Raw genomic sequence first — 24,989 nt, 5'->3', positions numbered from 1 at the left:
TACACTAAAGCAATGAGTCACGAAAGGCCTTGGTGAAAACAAAATATAACAGCTTTAGGTGGCTTATTTCAGCTTATGGTGTTTTCCAGGGCTGTGACGGTGGCAGATTTTTTCCACCACGGTGTTAATGGACCAACTACCATCAGTGGCGTGGTGTTGAGATATATATATAAAATTTTGAAACATAAAAAAGATGAGGCTGTTTTATTATTAACAAATGTGTGCGTTTATTTCAGCCTACAAAACACTAAAGTAAATATCAAAGAAATTATACAGTTAAATAAGAAAGTAGCCAAAATAAGAACGGTAAATATTAAACAAACATTTGTTGCATAAACTCATAACAACCTCGCCCAACCCTTGTCCGACAACTCATCAAAATTACCGGCCCGAGTCCGACTGGAGCCCGAGCCTTTTCTCTCTCTTTCCCATTACACTGTTGCATCCATTAAAATAGCTCAGTTTTGTTTTTAATAGGAAAAGTTATTCCTGCCAGCGCAATCACTTGCAAAAAAATGTAAATACGCCATAATCTTTGCTCATAAAGGCAAGCGTAACATATCATCCGGAACTGTAAAGGGTCTAATTTTATTTGCGTGCACTCACAATATCAACAAAATGTTGTGCTTTTGTAAAAATAAAGAAGATGCGCTTTCTGATGTCACGGTGTTGAACAGGAGCGCTGCACAAAAATGAAACGAAACTTAGCTAATACTTGCCTTACAGTCAGGAAAAATATATCTATAGGAAGCTTGAAATTATTACTTTACTACTTAAAAAAAAAAATTCAAATCGAAAACAAAAACTCCTTCATTATAAAATCCGTAGAGATGCATTTCTCTCTAAAGGTGCATCCAATGAGCAGATGACGAGTCAGGATTGTCATCTTTGCGACAATGGCTCAGAAAACACTAGTTTATTAATAATTTATTCAAGTATCTCCTTATTCCCCTTATTGTTTTCTAAAAGCAACATGTTAGACTACCAAGGCTACCAATGTTCAGTATATAATTATAATAGTAATAATATTTATTATTAATAGTATAGCAAATAAATATAATTATTTTTGTTATTGTTATAATAAATTATGTGTGATACCATTTAAGATATTGGGGTTGTTTATTTTTTAAAAATATTTTGGGGGAAAAAAAAAAAAACGCATTATGCATTTCATTGATTTAAAAATAAAGTGATATTGTGAAATGTTATAACAATTTAATATAACTGTTTTCTATTTTAATACATTTTAAAATGTAATTTATTTCTGTGAATTTTCTGCAGCCATTATGCCAGTCTTCAGTGTCACATGATCCTTCAGATATCAATCTAACATGCTAATTTAATGCTTAAGAAACATTGTTATTTATATTCAAAACAGTTTTGCTGCTTAATATTTTTGGGAAAACTGTGATTCATGTTTTTGAAGCCTTTTTAACGTAAGTTTTTTAAAAAGAGGCATTTTTATTGTTTTTTATTTATTATTAAAAATTACATAAAATGGTTTTGTAACATAATACATTTCTTAATGTATTACTGCATCCTTATTTATAATCTATTTACTAAATACAATTAATATTACTCTGTTAATTATTAGATTATTTTAATTATAAAAAAAAAAAAAACTGATAACAATGGGCTGTTTACAGCAATGGTTTGTAGCAACTTGTCTCTTTACCACAGAACTAAACTGATGCATTGTCACAGGTACAGTGCCTATTTCACAACGCCATCGAACAATTCTCATCCATTTTTAATTTATAGCCAGAACTATTTATTCCCTAATGTAAACTGATATCATTTATAGAGGTACCCACCTGGATCTTCTGCATGGCCACGCTCATGCCCTGTTCAGCCGTCATTTGCATGCTCTGGCTCACAACTTGGAACCCACTACCACGCAGAGAGCCGGCCTGGGTCTCAATCACAGCCTGGCTGAGCTTGGCTAAGCCTCTCATCAGCAACAACATGTCGCCTGCCATGATGGTTCCTCTTTACACCTACTGTACAGGAGAAAAGGAAGTGATTCAATAGCCTCAACTTCAACCGTTTTTAACCAACAATGAGGGTGGAAAACAGTCACACTAATTTCATGCAGTTCAAAAAGAATAAAAAAATAAAATCAGACATATAACATTTACTGTTACCATGGTACAATCAGTTAGTAATACCATGGTACTTTAATATATACCATTGTTCTGAATGATTACCATAATGACATACAATGACATGATATACTGGTACTCTGAGGTATTTCAATACCTATTTGTTTATTTAATTTAGTTTATTTAATTCAATTAGTCTGAAGTCTATTATTTTTGCTAGCATATTACAAGTATAAATGTACCATATATATATATATATATATATATATATATATATATATATAATATATAAGTAAACAATGACCAATGACAGTTGAATTCTACCATACATACATAGAAAACATAAGAATGAAAGAAACAAAAGTACTACAGCCACATTACTGAATGATGAACAAATATACATGAACATTATAGTCACATTGAATTGCCACAATAAATTTTTGTTATATTTAAAGATGCAATAGAAGATCGTGGAAAATGCTAACTTTAGCCTGATAGCACTGAAATCGAATGTCCCACCCTCCCGCAAATCGCCATCCAAAGCCACGACTCCCAAATACATGAACGCACACAGACTAGATGACCAAAGCTCGGTTCGAGCGTTCTGATTGGATGAACATTTCTTGGTCCTACGCCTTCCACAGAATATAAATACATATAAAAACATTTAGACCGCTTAACTTAGTAATTGCTATTGGGATGTGAAGAGACTTTCAACCAGCATAACAAAAAATGTTTCTGAAGACAATCACCTATTGCACCTTTAATATACACCAATGTTCAAAAGAAATTCATACTTTTATTTTTCATTCGTTTGAACTTTCTATTAATCAAAAAATATTGAAAAACAATTTAAGCAGCACAAAAAGCTTTGAAATCCCAGGAACAGAGTACATTTTAAAATATATTAAAATAGAAAGAGTTATTTAAAAAAAAAAAAAAAAACCCAAACATTCAAACACAAGAACGTATATGTATGTGTGATCCTGGACCACAAAACTAGTCATAAGGTTAAATTTTTTTAATTAAAATTTATGCATCAACTGAAATAAGCTTACCATTGCATGAATATATAAGCTTTACATTGATGTATGGTTTGTTAGGACAATGTTTGGCTAAGATGCAACTATTTAAAAATCAGGAATTTGAGGGTACCAAATAAATAAATAAATAAATAAATTAATAAATAAATAAAGTAAAACAACACATTTTGAGAAAATTTCGGCTTTAGAAACACATTTTGGCGTTAAAGCTGTCCAAATGAAGTTCTTAGCAATGCATGTTACTAATCAAAAATTAGGAAATGACTTACGGTAGGAAATTATAGGAAAATATCCTAATAGAACATGATCTTAATACCCTAATGATTTTTGGCATAAAAGAAAAATTGACAGTTTTGACCCATACACTGTATTTTTGGCTATTGCTACAAATATACCTGTGCTACTTAAAACTGGTTTTGTGGTCCAGGGTCACATTTTTGTAGGTGCAGAGATGCCAAAGCAATGTATGAAGGAGTGTAATATAAAACCAAAAACATGAATGATACAAGTATAATAATACGCTGTACATGTATATATATATATATTAGACTGTGACTTATGTCGTCTTTGAGACCAACACCAGAGTGTCATCAGCCATCAAAACAGCTGTTATCACAGCTCTTGGCAGCTCTATCAAAGGTTAAACGTTTTCATGATGAGACAACTGTCAAAGCTTTTCACCATTGACTAACTGTCTTACAAAGTGGCTGCAGACACTGAGTCAATCACAAGAAGCATATGAGGAGTTATGAACTTGAGATTCAGTCTAAACACTACTGTAAAACTTTACAATGAATTTTGTATTCTGCCAGCTCCCCACTATAAAACTCTTTACTTACACAGTAAGGTGGAAAACGCAAGCCGTTCTGCACCGGTAAACTCCTAGGCTTCGGAGCGCAGACACAAATAAGCTTAACCGAGGGGAGGGGTTGGATGAGAGCATGACTCTCTTGTAAATAAAGGGCTTTAAAGTTGGCCTCATTCCTGAGGTAAAGGTTTGCCTACAAGGAAAAGGCTCTTAAAAAGACCTTGAGCAACTTGGCAAGATATAAACACACCTCACGTGTGAAAACAGCTCAAAATTCAATGTTTTGTAACACTGTCACATACTTAATCCTGCAACGTGATCATTCCTGAATAACCAACAGGATATGATATGATATTAGAAAACAAGGAAGTATTGTGTTTTCATTTCAAATACAGTCTGGATATCCACAATAAACCACACAGACTGACTAGATGTCTTTCTACAACACTTGAAGATTGACATTAGCATCGTACATTGAAATTCATAATAAAAAATGCATTCCAAGTGAACAACTTTTCATTTGCTTACTATTACAATTACCGATGTTGGCCCTGGGTGTAAATAATCACGTGTTAACACACTTCCATTGTTCAAATATGATTAAAATCATGTTGTACACCTTAATCTAGTAAACTAGGTGTAGTCTAGCAATACACAAGCCTTCAGTAGTGGTACACCTCAGAGAGGTCGCACATGCCTAGACATATCTGCATATTTGCAGCTGAGACATTTAGCATGTCAAACAGACAATGCTTACTGCAAACACTAAACGCTCTGTTGGTTAACAATGGAACACATTGCCTAATCTTCAGTGACCGACAACTGCAACACATTTGAAGCTATGAAAAATACAGATATCTATTCAATATGGATCAAACTACAATAGTATAAAATAAATAAATAAATAAAAACATCTGTGTTTTCGAAAGAAGTGTTATGCTTAAAGATTTATTTTATTTAAAAAAACAACAGTAAAGACAGTAATATTGTAAAATATTATAATTTAAAATAAGTGTATTTAAATAACTTACAATTTCATTTAAATATTTAAATACATTTTCTATTTTAATATATTTAAAAATATAATTTATTCCTGTGATTGCAAAGCTGAACATTTGAAAGAACTGCATTTATGTGAAATAGAAATCTTTTGTAACATTATAAATATCAAGGGAATGATCGACAATTATGATTATTATTATGAGTTTTGTCATAATCGTGCAGCCCTAGAGCTTATTCACATTCAGATAATTATTTTCAGCTTAGTCTACTGAATCTAATAAGGCATCAGAGGACTCTGGAATGAACATACTCAGATTTCAGCCTTTTAACTTACTGGAAGGTTACATCTATGTGTGTATTTTCATTAACACTATGGTGGGGGGGGGGCACTTTATAGAATTTAAGATGCATATTTTGGACATATCCAAAACACAGTCTGATATTGCAATATGCAAAATATAAATAAACACTGTGATTTCTATAATCACTGGTTACCTAAACAATGTTTGATTAAAATCAATGCTTGGGTTAGTCAAACACACATTAAATGCAAAACTTTTGCAAAGTTATTACATCTGTAATGTTTCAAACCAACAAATAAAATGTCTGAATATGATATTAATGCCTATGAATAAAGTGCGTCAGACAATCATAGCCCATCTGTCAACTGTCAACGCCCTCTCATTTCCTTCACGGTCAAAACAATGGCTGCGCCTCCCCGAAACAGGACAGGCCTCTTAATACATCACACGCTGAGGTTTCAGACAGATAACCGTAAAACAAGCAACAAATGTCAGCCATTTTAAGACACCTTCTACTACGGCAAGGCGATCACAGATGTTATGTCATTTAGAAGCGGAAAATGAGTGATGACAGGCTGAAATCTGCTTTGAGATACAGGCCTTGTGGCAGGAAATCACTAAGAGACCACGCTAGTATAAGTAACCCAAACAACGCATGAAAATCACAGCCAATCAGACAGTTAGTTAGAGGAAACACCCCCTTTCTATCCGTTTGTATGGTTGTGGTAAGGTTGTCAAAAAAACCACGGCACGTGGTTCTTAGTTAATAATATGCTAACAGGACTGTTGACACAATAAAAGTTGACAGTCACAGGTAAATGTATGAATGGACTGTTATATCTATAGTCATACCAATAATCATATTAAAATATAATTGTGAATATATATGCTAAACTTGCACCAGTAAGCATGTAAAAAACACTGCATTCATACACTCTAAAATAAATAATTTTAAAATAAATAAATGTTTAAACTACCTAAACATATCTAAAGTAAAAATATTTTTTTTTAGTATTCATTAGTATTAGTTGCATTTGCGGTCAAGCAATAATCAAAACAAGCCACAACAATTGTGTCCTTCAGTCAGGTCCTTTAAGTTAAAGTCTAGCCCGGTGCTGACATTTAGTATCCAAGCAGCTCTGCAAAAAAAGATTATAAACGAAGATTTGGCTTAAGGCTTACAGGTTTTGCAAAGAGGTGATCTCCACAACAGCTGCCTTTATTTCATTTAGTTAACACATTAACACACCTCTGAGTTTGCATTGTGAATTAACTGCACATAATGTCCTACAAAAGTCATTTTAGTCAGTATTGTAGTTTTGTTTTCCTTAAAAAAAAAATATCTAAACATCCTTGATATTAGAGAATCATTCAATCAAAAAATAGCGAATTATGCTTATCCTCTACTTTATTTGCATATAGTTTAGATGTTTAGATATGTTTGGATAGATATGTTTGGATATCTTTTCTGGAAAGCAAGACAAAACACTGATTACGTTTTTGTTTTTTTTTTTTTTCAAAAAAAAAAAAACAAAAAAAAAACATGCATGCCATCTCAACATGTTCGTGCCAAGGCTTTCTGTTTTGCAAGATTTCTTGCACAAAATATCACCTGCAATCCTAGAGCATTTAAAGAGGAAGGGAAAATGTGTGGTGTAAACAGGCCTTGTGGTTTAACAGAGTTTTTACATACCAATGAACAGCGTAATGAACAGATCGTACTAGATTACTGTAGACGTATTTGGTTAAAGGAATACATCTATGCTGCTACATAATGTTCCCATAACCACGAGGACAGAATCAAAACACATGCACAATACACGTGTATCTTCACCAATCTATATACATTGAAATATTATAGAAGTATACAACAATATCTGCATTCATATCAAAGTAGGGTTGAAAACACGCAACAAACGACACGTGTGTTGTGCACGTCTGTTAGCCAGCGACCTAAAGTACACGTTACTTAAAAAGAACACGCGTTTTTTTAAATTACAGATTATCAAAATATTACTTAAACGAATTAACATGACGTTAGACATCCTAAGAAATGAGCTTTAAGGTACTTACCCCCACAATCGGCAAATATGTGGCTGTATTCACCGTCCAGCTCTCTTTTCGCGCTGGATCTGCGTCCATGAGGTGAGAGCTGTTTACCCTTCTCAAGTGTGCCTGACAGAGCTGTTTGGCTCCTCCCCCAGTCGCCTGCTATTGGTTACTCAGTAGCCTCGTGGCCATAAGAAGGCGGTGCTTAGAAACTTTATCTGCGATTTTATTGGTTCTTTTCATATTCACTCAACGAAAGTTGACCCTATATATGCTGACGAAGGACAAACGTTTTATATAATACACTTAAACAAAGGACATTTTAACGGTTATGTTATGCGATAGTAAATTAGTGCATGATGCGCCTCAATAGAAATGTTTTAGGAACAAAATTGATTAATTAATTTGGTCTGTCTAGTACGGTCACTGTTTTGATTGTTTATTATTAGTTATTCATGAGCAGTTGCATCACGAGTATTTAACCGCTTCCTATTGCAGTTTCTAACAAAATATACTACTGAAAGTACGCGTAATTCATTTTCAAAACAACGTAATGCTTATACTTGATCTTTTACTGCCATCTAGTGGTTGAAAATCCCTTCGGTTGGCCCAAAGCCATTAAAAACATAGGTGATTGATTATTGCCCTAACACAATTTACAGAACTAAAAAGCCTTAGTCTGAAATATACGAATCAATAAATAAATATTGGCCTGTTTATACTACCTGACAGGAGACTATATAACTGATCCTTTAATGTAAGGTATTCTTGTAGAAATTAAAAAAGTGACTCTAAGACATATAGAACTAAATTATATTATATTATATTATATCATATTATAGTATAGTATAGTATGGTACATATCAGTCAATTTATTTAAAAAAATAGATTTTTTTAGAATTTTTTTCTGCTCACCAAGCCTGCATTTGTGACCCTGGACCACAAAACCAGTCATAAGGGTTAATTTTTCGAAACTGAGCTGTATACATCACCTGAAAGCTGAATAAATAAGCTTTCCATTGATGCATGCTTTGTTAGGATAGGACAATATTTGGCCGAGATACAACTATTTGAATATGTGGAATCTGAGGGTGCAAAAAAAATCAAACTATTGAGAAAAGCACCTTTAAAGTTGTCCAAATGAAGCTCTTACTAATGCATATTACTAACCAAAAATTAAGTTTTTATATATTTACGGTAGGAATTTTACAAATAATCTTAATGAAACATGATCTTTACTTAATATCTTAATGATTTTTGGCATAAAAGAAAAATCAATAATTTTGACCCATACAATGTATTTTTGGCTATTGCTGCAAATATACCCCAGCGACTTAAGACCAGGATCACATTTATTTGATCAAAAGTAGAGCAATAATAGTAACATTTTGAATTATTTTTAATATTTAAAATAACTGTTTTCTATTTGAATATATTTAAAAATATAATTTATTCCTGTGATCAAAGCTAAATTCTCAGCATCATTACTCCAGTCTTCATTGTCAAATGATCCTTCATAAATCATTTTAATATGCTGATTTGCTGTTCAAGAAACATTTTCAGGATTCTTTGATGATTAGAAAGATCCAAAGATCAGCCTTTATCTGAAATAAAAAGTTTTACCATTCAAAAGCTTGGAGTCAGTATAATTCTTTTTTATTTAGCAAGGATGTTTTCAAGTTGATCAAAATGATGATAAACACATTTGTTACAAAGGATTTCTATTTTAGATAAATGCTGTTCTTCTGAACTCTATCCATTAAAGAAATCAGAACACAGCTGTTCAGCTAATCGTTTTATGCAGCTGTTTTCAACATAATAATAATAATAAATGTTTTTTGAGCAGCAAATCAGAATATTAGAATGATTTCTGAAGAATCTTGTGACTGAAGTAATGATGCTAAACATTAAACTTTAAAATCACAGGAATAAATTACACTTTAAAACATATTCAAATAGAAAGCAGTTATTTTAAATAGTAAAAATATTGCACAATTTTACTGTTTTTGCTGTACTTTGGATCAAAAAGCAGGTTTGGTGAGCAGAAGAGACTTCTTTAAAAAAACATATTATATTATATTATATTATATTACATTACATTACATTATATTATAAAAATATAGTTGTATTTGCTGTGTTTTACCACTAGGTGTCACACATATCACATATTGTGATTCTGTGATGAGTACTGACCTCAAATATTAGATAACAATTATGAATTTTACTTCTAAGTTTGTTTATTTAAATGAATGAAGACATTTTAATTTACAATCAATAACATGTTAAAACTTAACATGAGTTAAAGCTGAGTTTTATCCATAGTTTAGTCTACTCTTTCATATTGCCTATATTGTTGTTGTCCGGCCTGCATGTTAAAGAAGTTGTGCTTCACTGGATGAATATGGACTCATAAAAAAGAAACATAAACTTATCAAACATGCTGTACATAATGTTTAAATACACAAATTACAAAATGTGTGGGAAAATAAGCATTTGCAATAGTCCACCAGCATAATAAGTTTATAAAGCAAAGCTTTATAGAGACAATTTCTCACACTTCTGCTTCTGCAAGGCTGAATCATCAACGAATGCAATAGTCCAATATTCTCAAGTAATTTTAACAAACATGTTTTAATGCAAGACCATCATTGTGCAACTTCTCAGTCTTAATGCTTATTTAGTTTAATTCGGGTATAGCTGATTTCTTCCTAACTCATTTGAAATTCATATATATGACCTCTACGATTGCACGGGCATGACTTTACAGCCGCTGCAGTTGATAGGGAAATGTTGGTGGAAATGAATTATGTTGGCTTGAGGGCTCACATGTTGCCCATATCCTGAAACTTCGAAAGATCTCAGAGGCAGCTCTATACTTTGAAGAAAGGAATCTTGTTATTGAACATGGTCATGCAACCCTGTCTCAATCATAGAGGATGGAAAATTAATTTTCATACCACCTATCTGCAAGCCCGTCTCATTCAAATCAGAGTGGCCACTGAAGCATTATATTTTCCATCCACTTTACTCGTGCATATGACACACTTTCCTTTGTTCGGTGGGGCTGGTCATCAGTGCATCAGAGAGAAAATCAGACCTATGTTATCAAACTGTACATCGGGAGCAGTAATAGGAATTGTTGTGGTAGGTGAACTATATATTAGAAGGTCAGTCCGTGTTACAGATCTGGCTTCATATCTTCCTTTCTAAACTCTGACGGAGTCTAGGCCTGTTTTTATGGTTTTCATGAGCATACATCAGAGAGGACATTCCCACTGAGCTTCTAAGACCCTTCATCTGCTTAGTTGGTGAGTCATTCTACAAACACAGGTTGTTAAAAGAATTTATGGGTAACACTTAACAACTTTCATTATGAATCTCAGCACATACGACTGCATTATATAACGCTTAACAGCGAGGATATTTTCTGGATTGAGAACGACTAAACATTAAATTAAGAATTAAATGTATACTCATATATGATATAATTAATATGTTTGTATATTAATATTAAATATTTTAAAGTGGATATAGAAGTAAATAATTCATATACCCACTTTAAAATATACCCACTTTAAAATATTTAGTATTAATTTAAATATATATACATAAATGTTTATTTTATAAAGAAAAACACATACATATACAAAATAAAAATAAATTAATATATTATCCATACAATAATTATATAAATTCAGTAGTTTTATTTTTAATTAATATTTATTAAAACATCTATACACATATTTATTAATAAATAAAAACATATATATATAAAATACATATATGAACAGAATATATTATAATACAATAATTACATAAATATAGTATTTATACAGTATACAGAAGTTCTATATTATATATATTTTTAATATAGTTATACATTATATTATTTAATATATTATCATGTAATAATTATATAAATTCAGTAGTTTTATTTTTAATTAATATTTGCATTTTTAATTAAATATATTAAGTGGGTACAGAAGTTATATAAATAACTTATATAACCACTTTAAAATATATTTTTTAATTTAAAAAAATATATACACATAAATGTTTATTTTATAAATAAAAACTCATAAATATACAAAATAAAAATACATTAATATATTATAATACTGTAACTGTATAAATTCAGTATTCTTTTTTAAATTAATATTTGCATTTTTAATAAAAAAAATATTTATTTTATAAATAAAAACATAATTATACAAAATAAAATACATATATTGTATGAACAGAATATATTTATACCATATAAATTATTTTATATGATATATTTTTATATAGTTATACATATATATTTATATTATATTTTCTATTATATTATTTTTAATATATTATAATACAATAAGTATATAAATTCTATATTTTTATTTTTAATTAATATTTGCATTTTTAATTGTAAAAAATCTATACACATTTATTTTATAAATAAAAACATAAATATACAAATAATATACAAATATACAATAATTATATAAATACAGTATTTATACAGTATACAATAATTATTTTATTTTAATTTAACTATATGTATATATATATATATATATTATATTTATATTATTATTTTAGATTACATTATTTAGATATATTTATTAGTTATATTTTATATATTATATACATACGAACATATATATGAATATAACTATAATACAATAATTAAATATTAATTAAACTGATATTTGCATTATATATGTTTCACTATATATAGCCTCAAAATAAAAACATATATTCAGTCAAGTGGGTGCAAACCACCTTTGATTGATACATTTGTAAAATACGTGTAAACAGAACAAGAAACCAAACAAACATCCATCTATTCCGCAGTCTAGTAAATAAAGCAATAAATCAAATAGAGCTGTTTTCTTCTGGCTCAAGTCTTAGACATCAAGGCTTGCTCTTCCCCTTGTGCTCAACGAGCGAAAGAGCTCAGGGAGGCTCTGCCTGTTCCGTTGAATTCAGACTCACTGTCATTTTAACTTCCTTCCTGCCTTTTGTACATTAAACAAACATACGGCTCTGGCGCGAGGTGTCGAGCAGCTCGTGTGATACACTGTAACACAGTTACATTGATTTAAATTGTCGAAAGAACTTCTGGAATGTAACAGCAGCGGAGCAACTCAAGTTATTATTCTACTACGTGTCCCGAATTCGCGAATCCGCGCTTCAGCGACAGTTTAAACAACGGCGTCTGCAACAAGGAGACTTGTAGGTAAGCATCCGACTCTGGTGTGACACGCTGTAAAAGTTTACTTTTTAGACACATTTACATGAAGGAGCAAACCTAAAACGGTCATACTCAGCTGTTTGACTTCACAAAGTTTGTTGAGAGAGTAGCACTAGAGATATGTTTAGTGTATAGCACTGTAATAATATAAGCGTTTTCTATTCGGGGTTCACTATTAAGCGGTTGTCGATGACAATAGAGAGGGTATGTTTTGATTCCCGCTTTTCTGAAAACTGGTTAAAATACTATGTAACTGCATAGTATGCACTAAATGTAATATGTGAATGTATATGAATGCGTTCTGCCTCTGCAAGAACTGTTATGAAGTTTCATTTGTATCCCAGAAGAAACTTCACCATCTATTTATGTTCTTTTACTGATTATACAATAGTTACCAAGTGATAATCCCAATGGAATATAGTTTTTCTTAGAATAAGAATGTGACAAATGCTTCTACTGAGTTCATAAGAGAGTCACCACGTGTTTTCCAGCTCATTCAAATTCAGTGAATGCCAAAGAGTGGGCAGTTCAGTGAAGGGCTTTTATTGAGATGCTTTAAACCCTCACGAGGGTCATTTTCTTGAGTCATATTAGTTTGTATTGGCCCTCCGCTGCTTTTAGACATCACAGCTTTTAGACATCACACTTGGTGTGACACACAAACAGTGTGACGTAGGATGCCTCAAGATGCATTTGAATTGTCAGAGCAATAATGGACCGTTAAAAATCACTTAGGGGTGGTGGTTGGGTTAAGAGAGAGGAGGTGCATTTAAAACTTGACCTCTCCCTCTTGAGTTAAAATGCAGGGCACAATGTGTCAATCCCACCTGACTTCTTAGTCAAAGCATGTGATGTTTATCTTAAACTCTAAGAAAGGCATCGCTATTTAATCGAAAACAACCAAATACATCCTGAATTCTTCGCATATGGTTGCTGCAAGGTGAGCATTTTGACATAGTGTTTAGGAAAATTGTATATTTGCAACTAAACAGTTTCTATACAGATGTGTTTTACTGCTTCTTTGGGTGCGCTGATCCACGGATCATTTGCCTCAACTGCAAAAATAATTAGTCCCACTTGGAAAACTTGCAGGAAATTGTTCTGGTTCATAATGAAGTAATTTGCCTCGGCCTTTGAGTTAATCAAATTTCAATGCACCAGTTAAACTAAACTTCTTCCCATGCTTTTGCTATAAATGGAAGCAGCTAATAGATCAGACATTTCACAATACAGAAGAGTTAAGGTCTCACAACCATTGCTGTTAGACGCAGGTAGTTTTTTGGTATTTGAGAACTGATGTGCACCATTATCTTTTCGTTTATGGACTGGCAGGACAAACTAAATGTGATATAAGTGTTATGGTATTTTGAATATTTTTGCATGAAGTTGTATTGTATTACACCCTCAGTCATTCTCTTTTCCAGGCGAAGACATAAAAGGTTATGTTGTGTTGAAAGGTTATATTTGAGCAGCTTTGTGTACGTTTCTGCAAATGGAAAAAGGTATTTTGTCTGACGCAGTTAAACTGTGGGTTTATAATATGCAGACTCCCCTGACTGAACAAGCAGAGTGATTTAGTGAAGATTATTCAGACAAAAAGAGTCTTAGACAGAAGGACAAGCAAAACTTGCTAAAACAGTTGGCAGTGTCTCACAGAAGGCCAACGGAAACATTGTGATAGCAATCAAACCCAACACAATTATAAAAATCTTTGGTGATCGGCAGAAGGCGTTTGCATGAGACGTTTATTGTCTGTATTTCAGCAGAATTGTTTAATGCAAATGATTATGACGAGAGTGACCACAATAATCAGCATGCACTTTTGCATTTCTGGAAATGCAAAATTCAGTCGTTTATTGAATTTACTCAGAAAGTCTTGTTTGTTAACATATCCATCACATTCAGTGTTTTGCACTAGCCATTAAAACTTGATATTCACTGTTTAAACCATCTCTTGTGCTTTGTTTCAGCACTCTGCTAATGGATGAATCAGTAGTGGATATAATATGTGAATGAGGAAAGTAGTCTGGGATTGTATTTTATTCCACGTGTCAGCTTTCCTTGGTTCCTCCTAACAATGGTTGGCTCCAAAGCCCAGTGGACTTTGGATGAGTAGACCTAAATGGGAGCAAAAGCGGACAGAGTCAGCCTGCCACTATGGCAGCTTATGCTCTAAACAGCCTAATAATGATGAACCCCAACAACCTGACCAATAAGAGCAGCCCTCGGACAGGAAGGCCTGTGCTCCCAGTGCCCAGTCGCTCTACATATAGCCCGGTGCTGGGGGGAAGCGGAGGTCCCTATAGCCCGGGCAGCCTGAGCCCTGGGTCAGCAGGAAAATCCTTCGTCTTCCCAACAGTTAGTCCCCAAAGGGCACTTTCACCATGTCGACGGCCGGAATCACTGGGCGTGCATGTGGGAAGCCGCGTGCGAAGACTGAGTGGGTCCGGCCTAGAGGAAGAACAGGAGAATGAAGAACGGCGTGTCGCTCAGCAACTTGAGCGCCACAAGGAATTGCAGAACGTGGAGGTGAACAAGAAAGTGGACCTGTTTGAGGCCCAAATATCGGCTCGGGCTCACAGCCGAGAGACTCCAAGGAGCCCGCGGATTTCCAGGAAGATGGCTCCGAACTTTATCCCTGTCCAGAATCTTTCAAACCCAGAGGAAACACTTGTGACACAGATCAAGGATCACTCAACGGGGATCCCCAAAGAACTGCAAAATGGAAAGCGCTTCTCCGGCATGGAGGAGGGGCTGCAGGTCAGCGGTGAGGAGAAGAACGGGGCTGACCCAAATACAGAAGAGGGCGGCCCGCTTGGAACTAAGAGCGAAGCTGACAGCCCTACCGACAATCACTCCAGGACTTCATTAGAGGCCAACAAGTGCTCAGCATCTTGGACTGAGACATGTTTGACAAAGGCGGGAGCTGAGCCAAAAGGAACCCAGGCAGAGGCCGACGGGGTCAGTCCAGAATTGGGCTCCATCCCCGCTGTCATTATTACGGACCACGGCATGGAGGTCAGTGGGGAGGGCAAGGAGCCCCAGGTTAGTCCTCAACCGTACAGAGCCTTGAGGAAGCTCTCCTCTTCTTCTGCATCATCAACGGGATTCTCCTCTTCCTGGGAGGAATCGGAGGACGATATTTCTAGCGACACAGAGCGGTCCCCAGCCTTCCTGCAGACACAACAAAAAGCGGTAAGACTACATGTAATACGCTGTTCACTGTTCGGCTTTTGCAGACAGGATAGTGGATAATTGACAAATTTTGCACGTTTAAGGGTACAACAGCTTGTCATAGGGGCAGTATGCTTAAGGGAAAACTTTGTATCTTTCTGACCCCAAAAAGTGCATCTTAGCACTTTAGAGTAGTAATATATACCCTAAAAGTGCTACTGTGGTCCTTCAAGGGGGGAAATAAGGTGACAGTAGTCCTTTAAAGGATACTTCCTCAGTGACAAGGTATTGTACCCTTAAAGGTACAATTTGTGCACATTTTTTTCTGGGAGTGTACAGGAAGCCAGACAAGATCAGGACTTGAACTAGGTTCCACATGATGTCTGATTTATATGTCTGGCTCAAAACATTACCTTCTGTGCCACATCTCTGACTCCAACAACCTGCCCTTCTTGTAATTCAATCACTCTGATTCTGTAAGACACAGTGGTTTAATGAGCTTCCATCTATTTTTATCAGTTCATCCATTCCTTGGGAATTGAACCCATGACCTTGGTGTTGGTAGTACCATGCTTTATCATGCTGTTCGAGCTACGGGAAATGCTTACGAAATGTTGCATGCATGCTTTTTAGATGTCTACAGTTTCTGTCCTTGGCAGGATCACTTTCAGGGGCATAGATTTTACCTTCGAAGTGCTTATACATGCACTGGTCAGTCCCACACGTTGTGTATTCTCGACTTCCTTCATTGCATTCACGCTGTCCTTGCGCTTTCCTGCTCAGGGCTCGTCTGTATTCACCCTGAGTAACTGTTGACATTCTCAGATACAAAGGTACTTCTGTGTCCTGCTGTCAGATGGACTTTTTTCTCTGACTTTAGTTGGCCGCCCTTTAAACAAAGTACAAAAGCAGACTGAGGAACAAATAGCGGTGCGGTAGCAAGTGTTCCATAGGTTCATGCTCTAAATTTTATTCATGACTTGTCATTAAATAAAGTGGTTACATGGAAATAAACACTTTACTTGTATGCTATGTATTTGTCAAACAGAAACATTCATTATAAATAAATGAAACATAGAAAGCTGATTAGCATCTATAAAGAACTCAGGTTATACTGCAAAAGTGACATGTGTGACGCACTTTCAAGGGGGTTGCGTTTGTCTCTGCGACAAATTTGCCCTCATGAGAATGTGTGGGCCCGCCTATTTAGGCATGTCGCACTTGCAGTCGCATCAAGAGACCCTGCGGCTAGCATGCTGTTACAGAGGAGCTTATTGTTTAGACATAGATGTCACACAGTCCTCCGGCCTCACACTATGCTGTAGAATAATGTGGCTCTGCTTGCCACACAGGCTCTATGCCGCAGGTCCCTTGATGTGACGTCTATTCCTTATAAACACTGAGGAGGAGAGCAAACGTCCTATTGTACCATCTGGAGGAATGATAGCACTCATAAAAGATTGTTTAACTATTCACAGTGATCACAAGGGCGAGATTACTTGATAGCCTTGAACTTCTGCGATGGAATCTTTGCTGTTCCCGGACATGTGCATTTACAATGGAATGGCATTGGTTTTGGAGGGCAGGCGTACTGTGAATGCCGCATGTGGCTGGGATTCAGGGAAGAGTAAATTGTGCTCTCTAATGCTTAATTTCTCTGGTTTGAATCATCTAGTTATTCACCTTTTTTAGCTTTATTTCGCCTACATTAGACTGCATTATTGACTAGTCACTAAGCATGCTGTCAGCATTGCTGGTAAAAAGAATTTGTAGTAGTTTTTTTTTTTGACATTTTTAATGGCAAAGCCACTTTAATTTGTATGGTCGGAACAGCACCAAGAAAAGCCAGGACTTTTTGGCTCTTTTAAGACAGTCTGTAAGGTTAAAAATCAAGGATCATTCCAGTCCTTGATTGTGATCGGTTGAGCCGCATTCTAAGCTGTTGTAAATTACTCTATAAACATACACCTTTGTTTAAATCTGTGTGTTGCTCGGCAACCACAGCTGTTTCTGAGGTATTACATTGTTTGGCGGAAGAATGATGTTTTTAGTAATATCATTACACTTTATTTGCTCTGTTTTATTTTGTCAAACCTTACTACATATATGGAATAACCGCTTTATAAAAGCAAATAAGCCCAGTGAAGCCGTGGTTTACAGTGAATTTATAACGCTTCGCGTTGTGCCTAATGTAGCCTCTTAGCTGTTATAAATTCACTGTAAACCACTGCTTCTTGGGGCTTTTTTTTAAAAATAAGTCTTGAAAACGTTGCACTCTCAGTTCTATTCTGCTTTGTGTAGCCGTTTGTATGTAAAATGCGTCTGATCGTGACAGTTGAACTTGAAACCAGGACAATAAGGATAATAATACAGGTGGGTTTCCTTACAAAAGATTAGCTGACTGTGTCGTGACAGACAGATCCGGGTTTAAGACGGTTCAAGGTCACATACTAGTACTGTCTGTGGTCTCCCTGTACTTTCCTGTTGCTTCTAAACTGTCCTGTGTAATAAAGTCATAAAGTGAGTAAATAAATAAAATAAGTTGTCTTGCACATCCCTAGCTTGTGTTCACAGACAAATATATTTTATACATAAATATATTATATACAGTGTAGGGGAATTAAATTGTAATTAAATTACAAAATAAATGTAACTGTAATCTGTTAACTGTAATTAAATTACAGTTACTTATGAAAATGTTAGTGATTACAAAGATACATACAGATTTGATTGATTTCTTTCCAAAACTGCATTGAATGCACTAAATATGAGACACCAATGTTGAAGTCAAAAGTTTACATACACCTTGCAGAATCTGCAAAATGTTAATTATTTTACAAAAAAGAGAGGAATCATACAAAATGTGTTATTTTTTATTTAGTACTGACCTGAATAAGATATTTTACATAAAAGATGTTTACATGTAGTCCACAAGAGAAAATAATAGTTGAATTTATAAAAATGACCCCGTTCAAAAGTTTACATACACTTGATTCTTAATACTGTGTTGTTACCTGAATGATCCACAACTGTTTTTTTTGTTTAGCAATAGCGGTTCATGAGTCCCTTGTTTGTTAAACTGCCCGCTGTTCTTCAGAAAACTCCTTTAGGTCCCACAAATTGTTTGGTTTTCAGTATTTTTGTGTATTTGAAGTCTTTCCAGCAATCACTGTATGATTTTGAGATCCATCTTTTCACACTAAGAAAAACTGAGGGACTTATTTGCAACTGTTAGAGAAGGTTCAAACGCTCACTGATGCTCCGGAAGAAAACATGATGCATATGAGCCGGGGGTTGAAAACGTTTGAACAGAAAAATAAGAAAAATAAGAAGAATGTACACATCTTCATTCTGTTCAAAAGTTTTCACCCCCTGGCTCTTAATTCTGCACTGGTTATATATTCTTGTGCTTTTCTATATATGTATAAAGAACAAGACATATCATCATTTTAAGAACAAGACATATCATAATTTTTCTTAAGATAGCCTGGTAGGAAAGCCCTTTGACTTTTTGTTCTTAGACTGTAGTAATATTCTGTGGTTATTTAAGTTGTATTCACTCTGTTGTTTCCAGGCTCTGAGATATCACAAATGTATCACAAGGAAGTTTTTTTAATGGGTTATCACTAAAAAAAAAATCACTCATGCTCGTGATCTCATTCTTTCTTCCAAAACAGGTTTATCTCACATTTCATGTTTTCACGGAGCCTCTCTGCACTCACAGTAACACGGTCTGGGCTAAAATTCATGAGCAATAAACATATCTGTGTTCATTTTACCCCACAAACACTTTCAACATGGTTTCTGTTTTGTGGGCTGCACCGGCTCTTCGGAAAAATTGAATGGTGATAAAAACCACAAACTTGTTATCAGTGCTTTCGGTCAAACAAGCGACCCAGAAAAGTTTCCAGTGGGCTTGCCTTTTAAGCGCTAATGGCGGTGTGTTGTGGTTTAGTACTGCTAATTACGTCCCATGTGCTTAGCAGAGGGGATCCCTCAAGCACGGTTCCTTTGACAGCTGTTGCACATTTCTCTTCACTGAGACTGCAAACTCATAATTTTTTTGGATCTCCAAATGTTTTCGAATAGCACAGAAAGCGAAACTATACCACAGATGAGTTTCTCAAGATGAAATTTTCCATTCGCTGCACTTCCTCCTTGCGACCCAGGTTAAAGGTGTGTCACCTGGATGTGTTTGGGGAATGCACCTGGACTGGTTGTTGTAACCTGGTGGTGTGTAAAAATGCACTGTTTGCTGTGCTTTGCCCCTACTATTAAGATTAATTGTCGTTGTGTATCTTTAAATATGTTCTTTCGGCTCACATTTGCGACGCACTGTTGTTGTTTATGCAGAAAGTTCTATTAATAAGGAAGATCAGATACGCAAGATAGCACTGTCCCAGTGTAAGCTAGAGGTGTGGTTCACTTTTCTGCATGCTCAGTAACTCCCCTGATCTGGTGTCTCCTTTTCCTGTGTCAATCAGATGAGGGAAGAACCCTTGTGTGTGTGTGTGTGTGTTTGTCAGTCTGTCTCTGCACAGAGGCTTGTGGTTACTTGCTCTAGCAAACCCAACAGCAAGTGTAGCCTAACCGAGCCTGCTGTGAGCAAGGCTGTGAGCATTATATTGCAAGTCTTTGCCACTTTTTGTTTACTTGCCGCAGTGCCAAGCTGCATTATATTGCATGATTCCAAGTGATGACAAGTTTACTCATCTAGTGCATCACATGTCTGTAATAAGGACAGAAGGTAAACAACTGTAAATAATAAAATGCAATTAACCATATAATTATGTATAATTAGTATAGCAAAATAAATAAGCTTAATTAACTTCTAAAAGAGAAAAAGAAAATACAATAATCTATTGCCCACACAATATAATATATAAAATAGAATTAAAATAATAAAAATAAAAGATTAATAACAGTAATAAAATATTATTTCAGTGTCTGACCAACTGGGTCTTTTCGTTTTAATAACCACAACTTTATTGTAAAAACATGAATATAGAGTATTTCATTTATTTGCACTATACTTCTCCGGTATGTAAAGCTACAAAAATAATGCTCAAGTTGTTCTGCTTATGTAGGCCTTGATGTTGACTGTATTATGTCAATATTGAAATGTTGCTGCGCTACATTAAAATGATTGGCAGTTTAATAAATCCTGGCATATTAATCATTGTTCAAACCCTAATATAAGCCCAACAGGTTTTAAAGTTTATGTGAGAATTTGAATAAGGTATGATGAAACATGTCTAGGCGTGTGGATTGCTGTAGGCTGCAGGCTACAGCAAGTGGGCGGACAGCTTTCTAGAGATAGTGTGTGTAGCACACGTTCATTTCAAAAAATGTTGTGCAAAATGAATGAAGACACGCACACGCTGTTTATTGTTGGGAAACATTGTCTTTCTTGAAGCAATATCATAGACAGAATGAAATTACCTAATTATACCAAACAAGTCACCACTTTAGAGATCATGAATTGACTAGTGAAAAGTGAGTGTTATAAACCAAAAGGGAACCAGAATGAATTTGAGTTTGCAGTGAATGGGTGCCGTCAGAATGAGAGTCCAAACAGCAAATAAAAACATCAAAATAATCCACACGACTTCAGTCCATCAATTAATGTTTTGTGAAAAAGCTGTGTGTTTGTTAAAACAACTCTATCAAGATTGCTGCTTAAAGATAAAATACTATATGAGTCCTCTATCCATAACATTGCTTTCTCCAGTGAAAAAGTCACCAAGTCTTAATCAGGAGAGAAATATGCATATCTCAAGCACTGTTTACAAGCAAAACAATCCAAAATAATAAGACCCTTCTTCCTCGGTTGGGATCGAGAGGCCTTTGAAGCTGCATTTAAACTACTTTTTGAAAGTTCAAATGCAGGGGCATCATAGATATCCATTATATGTAGAGAAATCCTGAAATATTTTCCACAAAAAACATTATTTTTTATGACTGAAGTAAGAAGACATGAACATCTTGGATGTTATCTTGGAGTAAATTATCTGTAATTTTTTGTTCTGGAAGTAAACTTCTCCTTTAACATTAATAGACATTAATTTACGGACTGCAGTTGTGTGGATTACTTGTTGATTATTGTGATGTTTTTATCAGCTGTTTGGACTCATTTTGACCCATTCACTGCAGAGGATCCAATTATGAGCAAGTGATGTAACGCTAAATTTCTCCAAATCTACCTAAACAAACAACCTAAACTAAACTAATGTCTGCACTACTAGTGGCACCAAACGGAACTGCGAAAAATAAGAGTCGTTTAAAATAGGTTTTAACAACGCCCCCATCTTCCTTCCCAGAAAAAGTCTTTTAAAGCCCAATACTAAATGTACTAAAAGTATGTGCTGTTCAAATAAAGTATAAATGGTTCGGCAACCAGATATAGACTGACAAAACAAGCCCTGTGTATTTGTTCAGCCTTAGCGTGGCTTTATTCTGAACTCTTACACTCCTGCAGCGGCGTGCGAGCCAACCCAGCACAAACATTTTTTGTGTGAGGTTGATTCTGTCACCCCAACTGTGAGCATACAAGTGCTGTAGCATGATACACTGGAGGATCTGAAGGCTACGAGCAATGGAAAATGTAACACCCCTGTGGTTGACGGTTGCCTGGCGACCAGCTGACGTCAAGGCATGCCTGGTTCAAACAGCTGGGGTTCTTTGCTGCAGCAGAGCTGCTGGAGGGAGCCGTTTTATATGCAACAGACAGGAAGTGCACCGGCCCTTTTTTTTTTTTTTTTTTGGTTGCGCCGGCCACTTTTTTAAAAACAGGCTTCACTTGTATGCATCGTAGAACACTTAGACAAGGGGAAACCACCCTACTACTACTAATGTGTGGTTGTTTACACTTAATATGGAAGGAACGAGCTCTAGTGTTTTTTTTAATTGCAGTTGTTTTACATTTTTTTCCATTTACCAACTACTAATTTCGCAAAAGAACAAGAGCCGCAGAATGACTTAAGACATTCTTAGCACAGCTGGCTGTGATAAGGAATGTAATTGTGACTGTCTTTCTGAGAAACAGATGAGTGTAATGGTTTACTCCTGGAAATGAGCAGTGAGCTACTTCTTTGATGCCCCCTGCACATCGCAATACTCTCTTGAAGTGGTGGCTTTGATGCACAGGCGTAACCCACGGCCTGCAACTAAAACCTGCATGCCTATACTTATTACATGGCTTGCTGGAATACTTGATTCCGTTTGGTCAGTCACGGCAATTCACGCCACTAAACTGACCGCTGATTCATGGAACTGATTTGATGTTCTTTTTCTTCTGTCTGAATATAATGGATTCAAATCAAGCCAATATTTCATGCAGTTGTATAATGTGCAATTAGTAGTCATTTGCTCTAATTCAAAACCATGTGAGCTGCCTAAAAAGCATGAAACTTAATTATGCCAAGATATCTTGTTCTAAGAAATCTGTATTTTAATGCAACAATGCATGCATAATTTTTGGTGTCCATAACCGGATATACAGACATTTAGTTTCAGTATAACAGAACAGAGTTGGGCTAAATTAAAGTGTGCAAAAATAAATAAAAAATAAATAAATAAATAATGCATACATTTAATTGCATATTTTTAAATAAAATGTAAAATAAAAAAATAATTACAAATATATACACATTTATATACAAGTAAATTATTTATTTATACATATGGGTTAAATGGGTGAAATATGGTCAAACCCAGGATCTGAGTTGTTTTGACCCACCTAATTTTGGGTAGTTTAATTTAACTCAGCTATTTTTAAATATTACTATATGGCTGGCTTAAAATGAACCCAAAATAGGTTGTAAATTAAAAATCAGAGACATAATTACTAGAGGTATCAGTAGTAATCAAAAGGTAAACATTTATTAATAAGCAAATCAAAAAATGTTTATTAATTATTATTTATAACTTACTAATAAATGTTCATTTATTGAACATATGAATAAATATGGACCACAAAACCAGTCAATAAGTAGCATGGGTTTATTTGTAGCAATAGCCAACAATACACTGTATGGGTAAAAATGATAGATTTTTCTTTTATGCCAAAAATCATTAGGATATTACAGTAAGTAAAGATCATGTTCCATAAAAATATTCTGTACATTTTCTACTGTAAATATATCAAAACTTAATTTTTGATTAGTAATATGCATGGCTAAGAACTTCATTTGGACAACTTTAAAGGCTCAATATTTAAGTTTTTTAGCACCCACATATTCCGGATTTTCCAATAGTTGTATCTCGGCCAAATATTGTCCTATTCTAACAAACCATACATCAATGGAAAGCTTATTTATTCAGTTATAGTTACACTAGGATACCTTGTTTACAGTATATAGTATGTAGTATATAGTATACCTTGTATATATTTAGCCATATTGTAAGGTATTGCATGCATTAGTGAAGTCACTTTGTAAAAAAACAGTCAGGTTGTGCGAGAAATGTTGGTTATACATAAACATATTAAATTTAATTTAATAAAAAGTATAAATATAGTAATGTATTATATAAAAAATATAACATTTGTATAATCAAATATAGATTGTCTCTTATATTAAAACAGTAGAAATTATTTTTATTTGCATTATTGACAATATTTTCCTAACACTGTAAAGCTGTTTTGACACAATCTGTATTGTATAAAGCACTATATAAATAAAGGTAAAGTCCAGTGTGATTAAAAATGTATTATTTTTAACCAAAAGTATGTGTGCTTTTATGGTTTTTGGAGAATCACAGCATTAGCTTAGCAACATACTAACATGTCGAGTCTCTTGTGCTGTTATTTATGTAGTTGCTGCATTTGTAGAGTGTTTCAAATCGGCAACATGTGAGGTTCTGTCCATGTAAGCGGCTCCCTATGTATACAGTAGACAGCTCACTATGCTCTGAAGCAGAGCTATTGTATTGTGTACATTATCCCTTACATAAAACAGACCCACCCCTTCACAACTCTAATGTACGTCATCTTCAAACAAGGAAATATGTGAAGAGGGTGTATTTTATTTCAACAAATCCCATAAGGAGCAAGTGATACTGCTTTCTGCTTAGCGTCTTATAGCAGCTTTACTCCTTTGTATACATTAGGGTGCAGTAAAACGGCAGTTTAATGGGAGGTCTTGCTTCTGTGAAAGAGCTTTCCTGTCACTGATGGGAAAAGACCGGTTTCAGGACAAGCAGGAACAGCTATGAAATGCTTTGAAAGGGCAGGAGTGTCAAGAAACATGACAATCTAGTTCTCAACTGTCAAAGGGG

The 24,989-nt window shown here is 34.7% G+C and overlaps 2 protein-coding genes across 6 annotated transcripts in view; one reads left to right on the top strand and one right to left on the bottom strand.

Annotated features, from left to right (window-relative positions):
- The window catches only part of coq8aa (coenzyme Q8A, genome duplicate a), a 34,654-nt gene extending 27,206 nt beyond the window's left edge, over positions 1 to 7,448 (bottom strand). Inside the window, exons 1-2 of one of the 2 annotated variants that reach the window (XM_051138296.1) lie at positions 7,331 to 7,448; positions 1,815 to 2,000 (exon numbers count right to left, since the gene is read on the bottom strand). In XM_051138296.1, the coding sequence (XP_050994253.1) occupies positions 1,815 to 1,979 (165 nt within the window). In that variant the 5' untranslated portion in view covers positions 1,980 to 2,000; positions 7,331 to 7,448. The remainder of the gene's footprint in view (positions 1 to 1,814; positions 2,001 to 7,330) is intronic. The other variant, XM_051138295.1, reaches the window with a different exon arrangement.
- A 2,948-nt stretch (positions 7,449 to 10,396) lies between these two features.
- itpkb (inositol-trisphosphate 3-kinase B) overlaps positions 10,397 to 24,989 on the top strand; it is a 43,220-nt gene continuing 28,627 nt past the window's right edge. The window contains exons 1-3 of one of the 4 annotated variants that reach the window (XM_051138721.1): positions 10,397 to 10,450; positions 10,534 to 10,614; positions 14,510 to 15,734. In XM_051138721.1, coding sequence (XP_050994678.1) covers positions 14,697 to 15,734 — 1,038 coding nt within the window. In that variant the 5' untranslated portion in view covers positions 10,397 to 10,450; positions 10,534 to 10,614; positions 14,510 to 14,696. Of the gene's footprint in view, positions 10,615 to 12,246; positions 12,525 to 13,379; positions 13,480 to 14,509; positions 15,735 to 24,989 lie in introns of those variants that run through there. The other 3 variants (XM_051138720.1, XM_051138719.1, XM_051138723.1) reach the window with 3 other exon arrangements.

The sequence above is a fragment of the Labeo rohita genome, chromosome 20 (assembly GCF_022985175.1).
Source record: "Labeo rohita strain BAU-BD-2019 chromosome 20, IGBB_LRoh.1.0, whole genome shotgun sequence".
Taxonomy (NCBI): Eukaryota; Metazoa; Chordata; class Actinopteri; order Cypriniformes; family Cyprinidae; genus Labeo; species Labeo rohita.
Note: the sequence above shows the minus strand (reverse complement) of the source record. Positions and strands in the feature narration are given on the sequence as shown.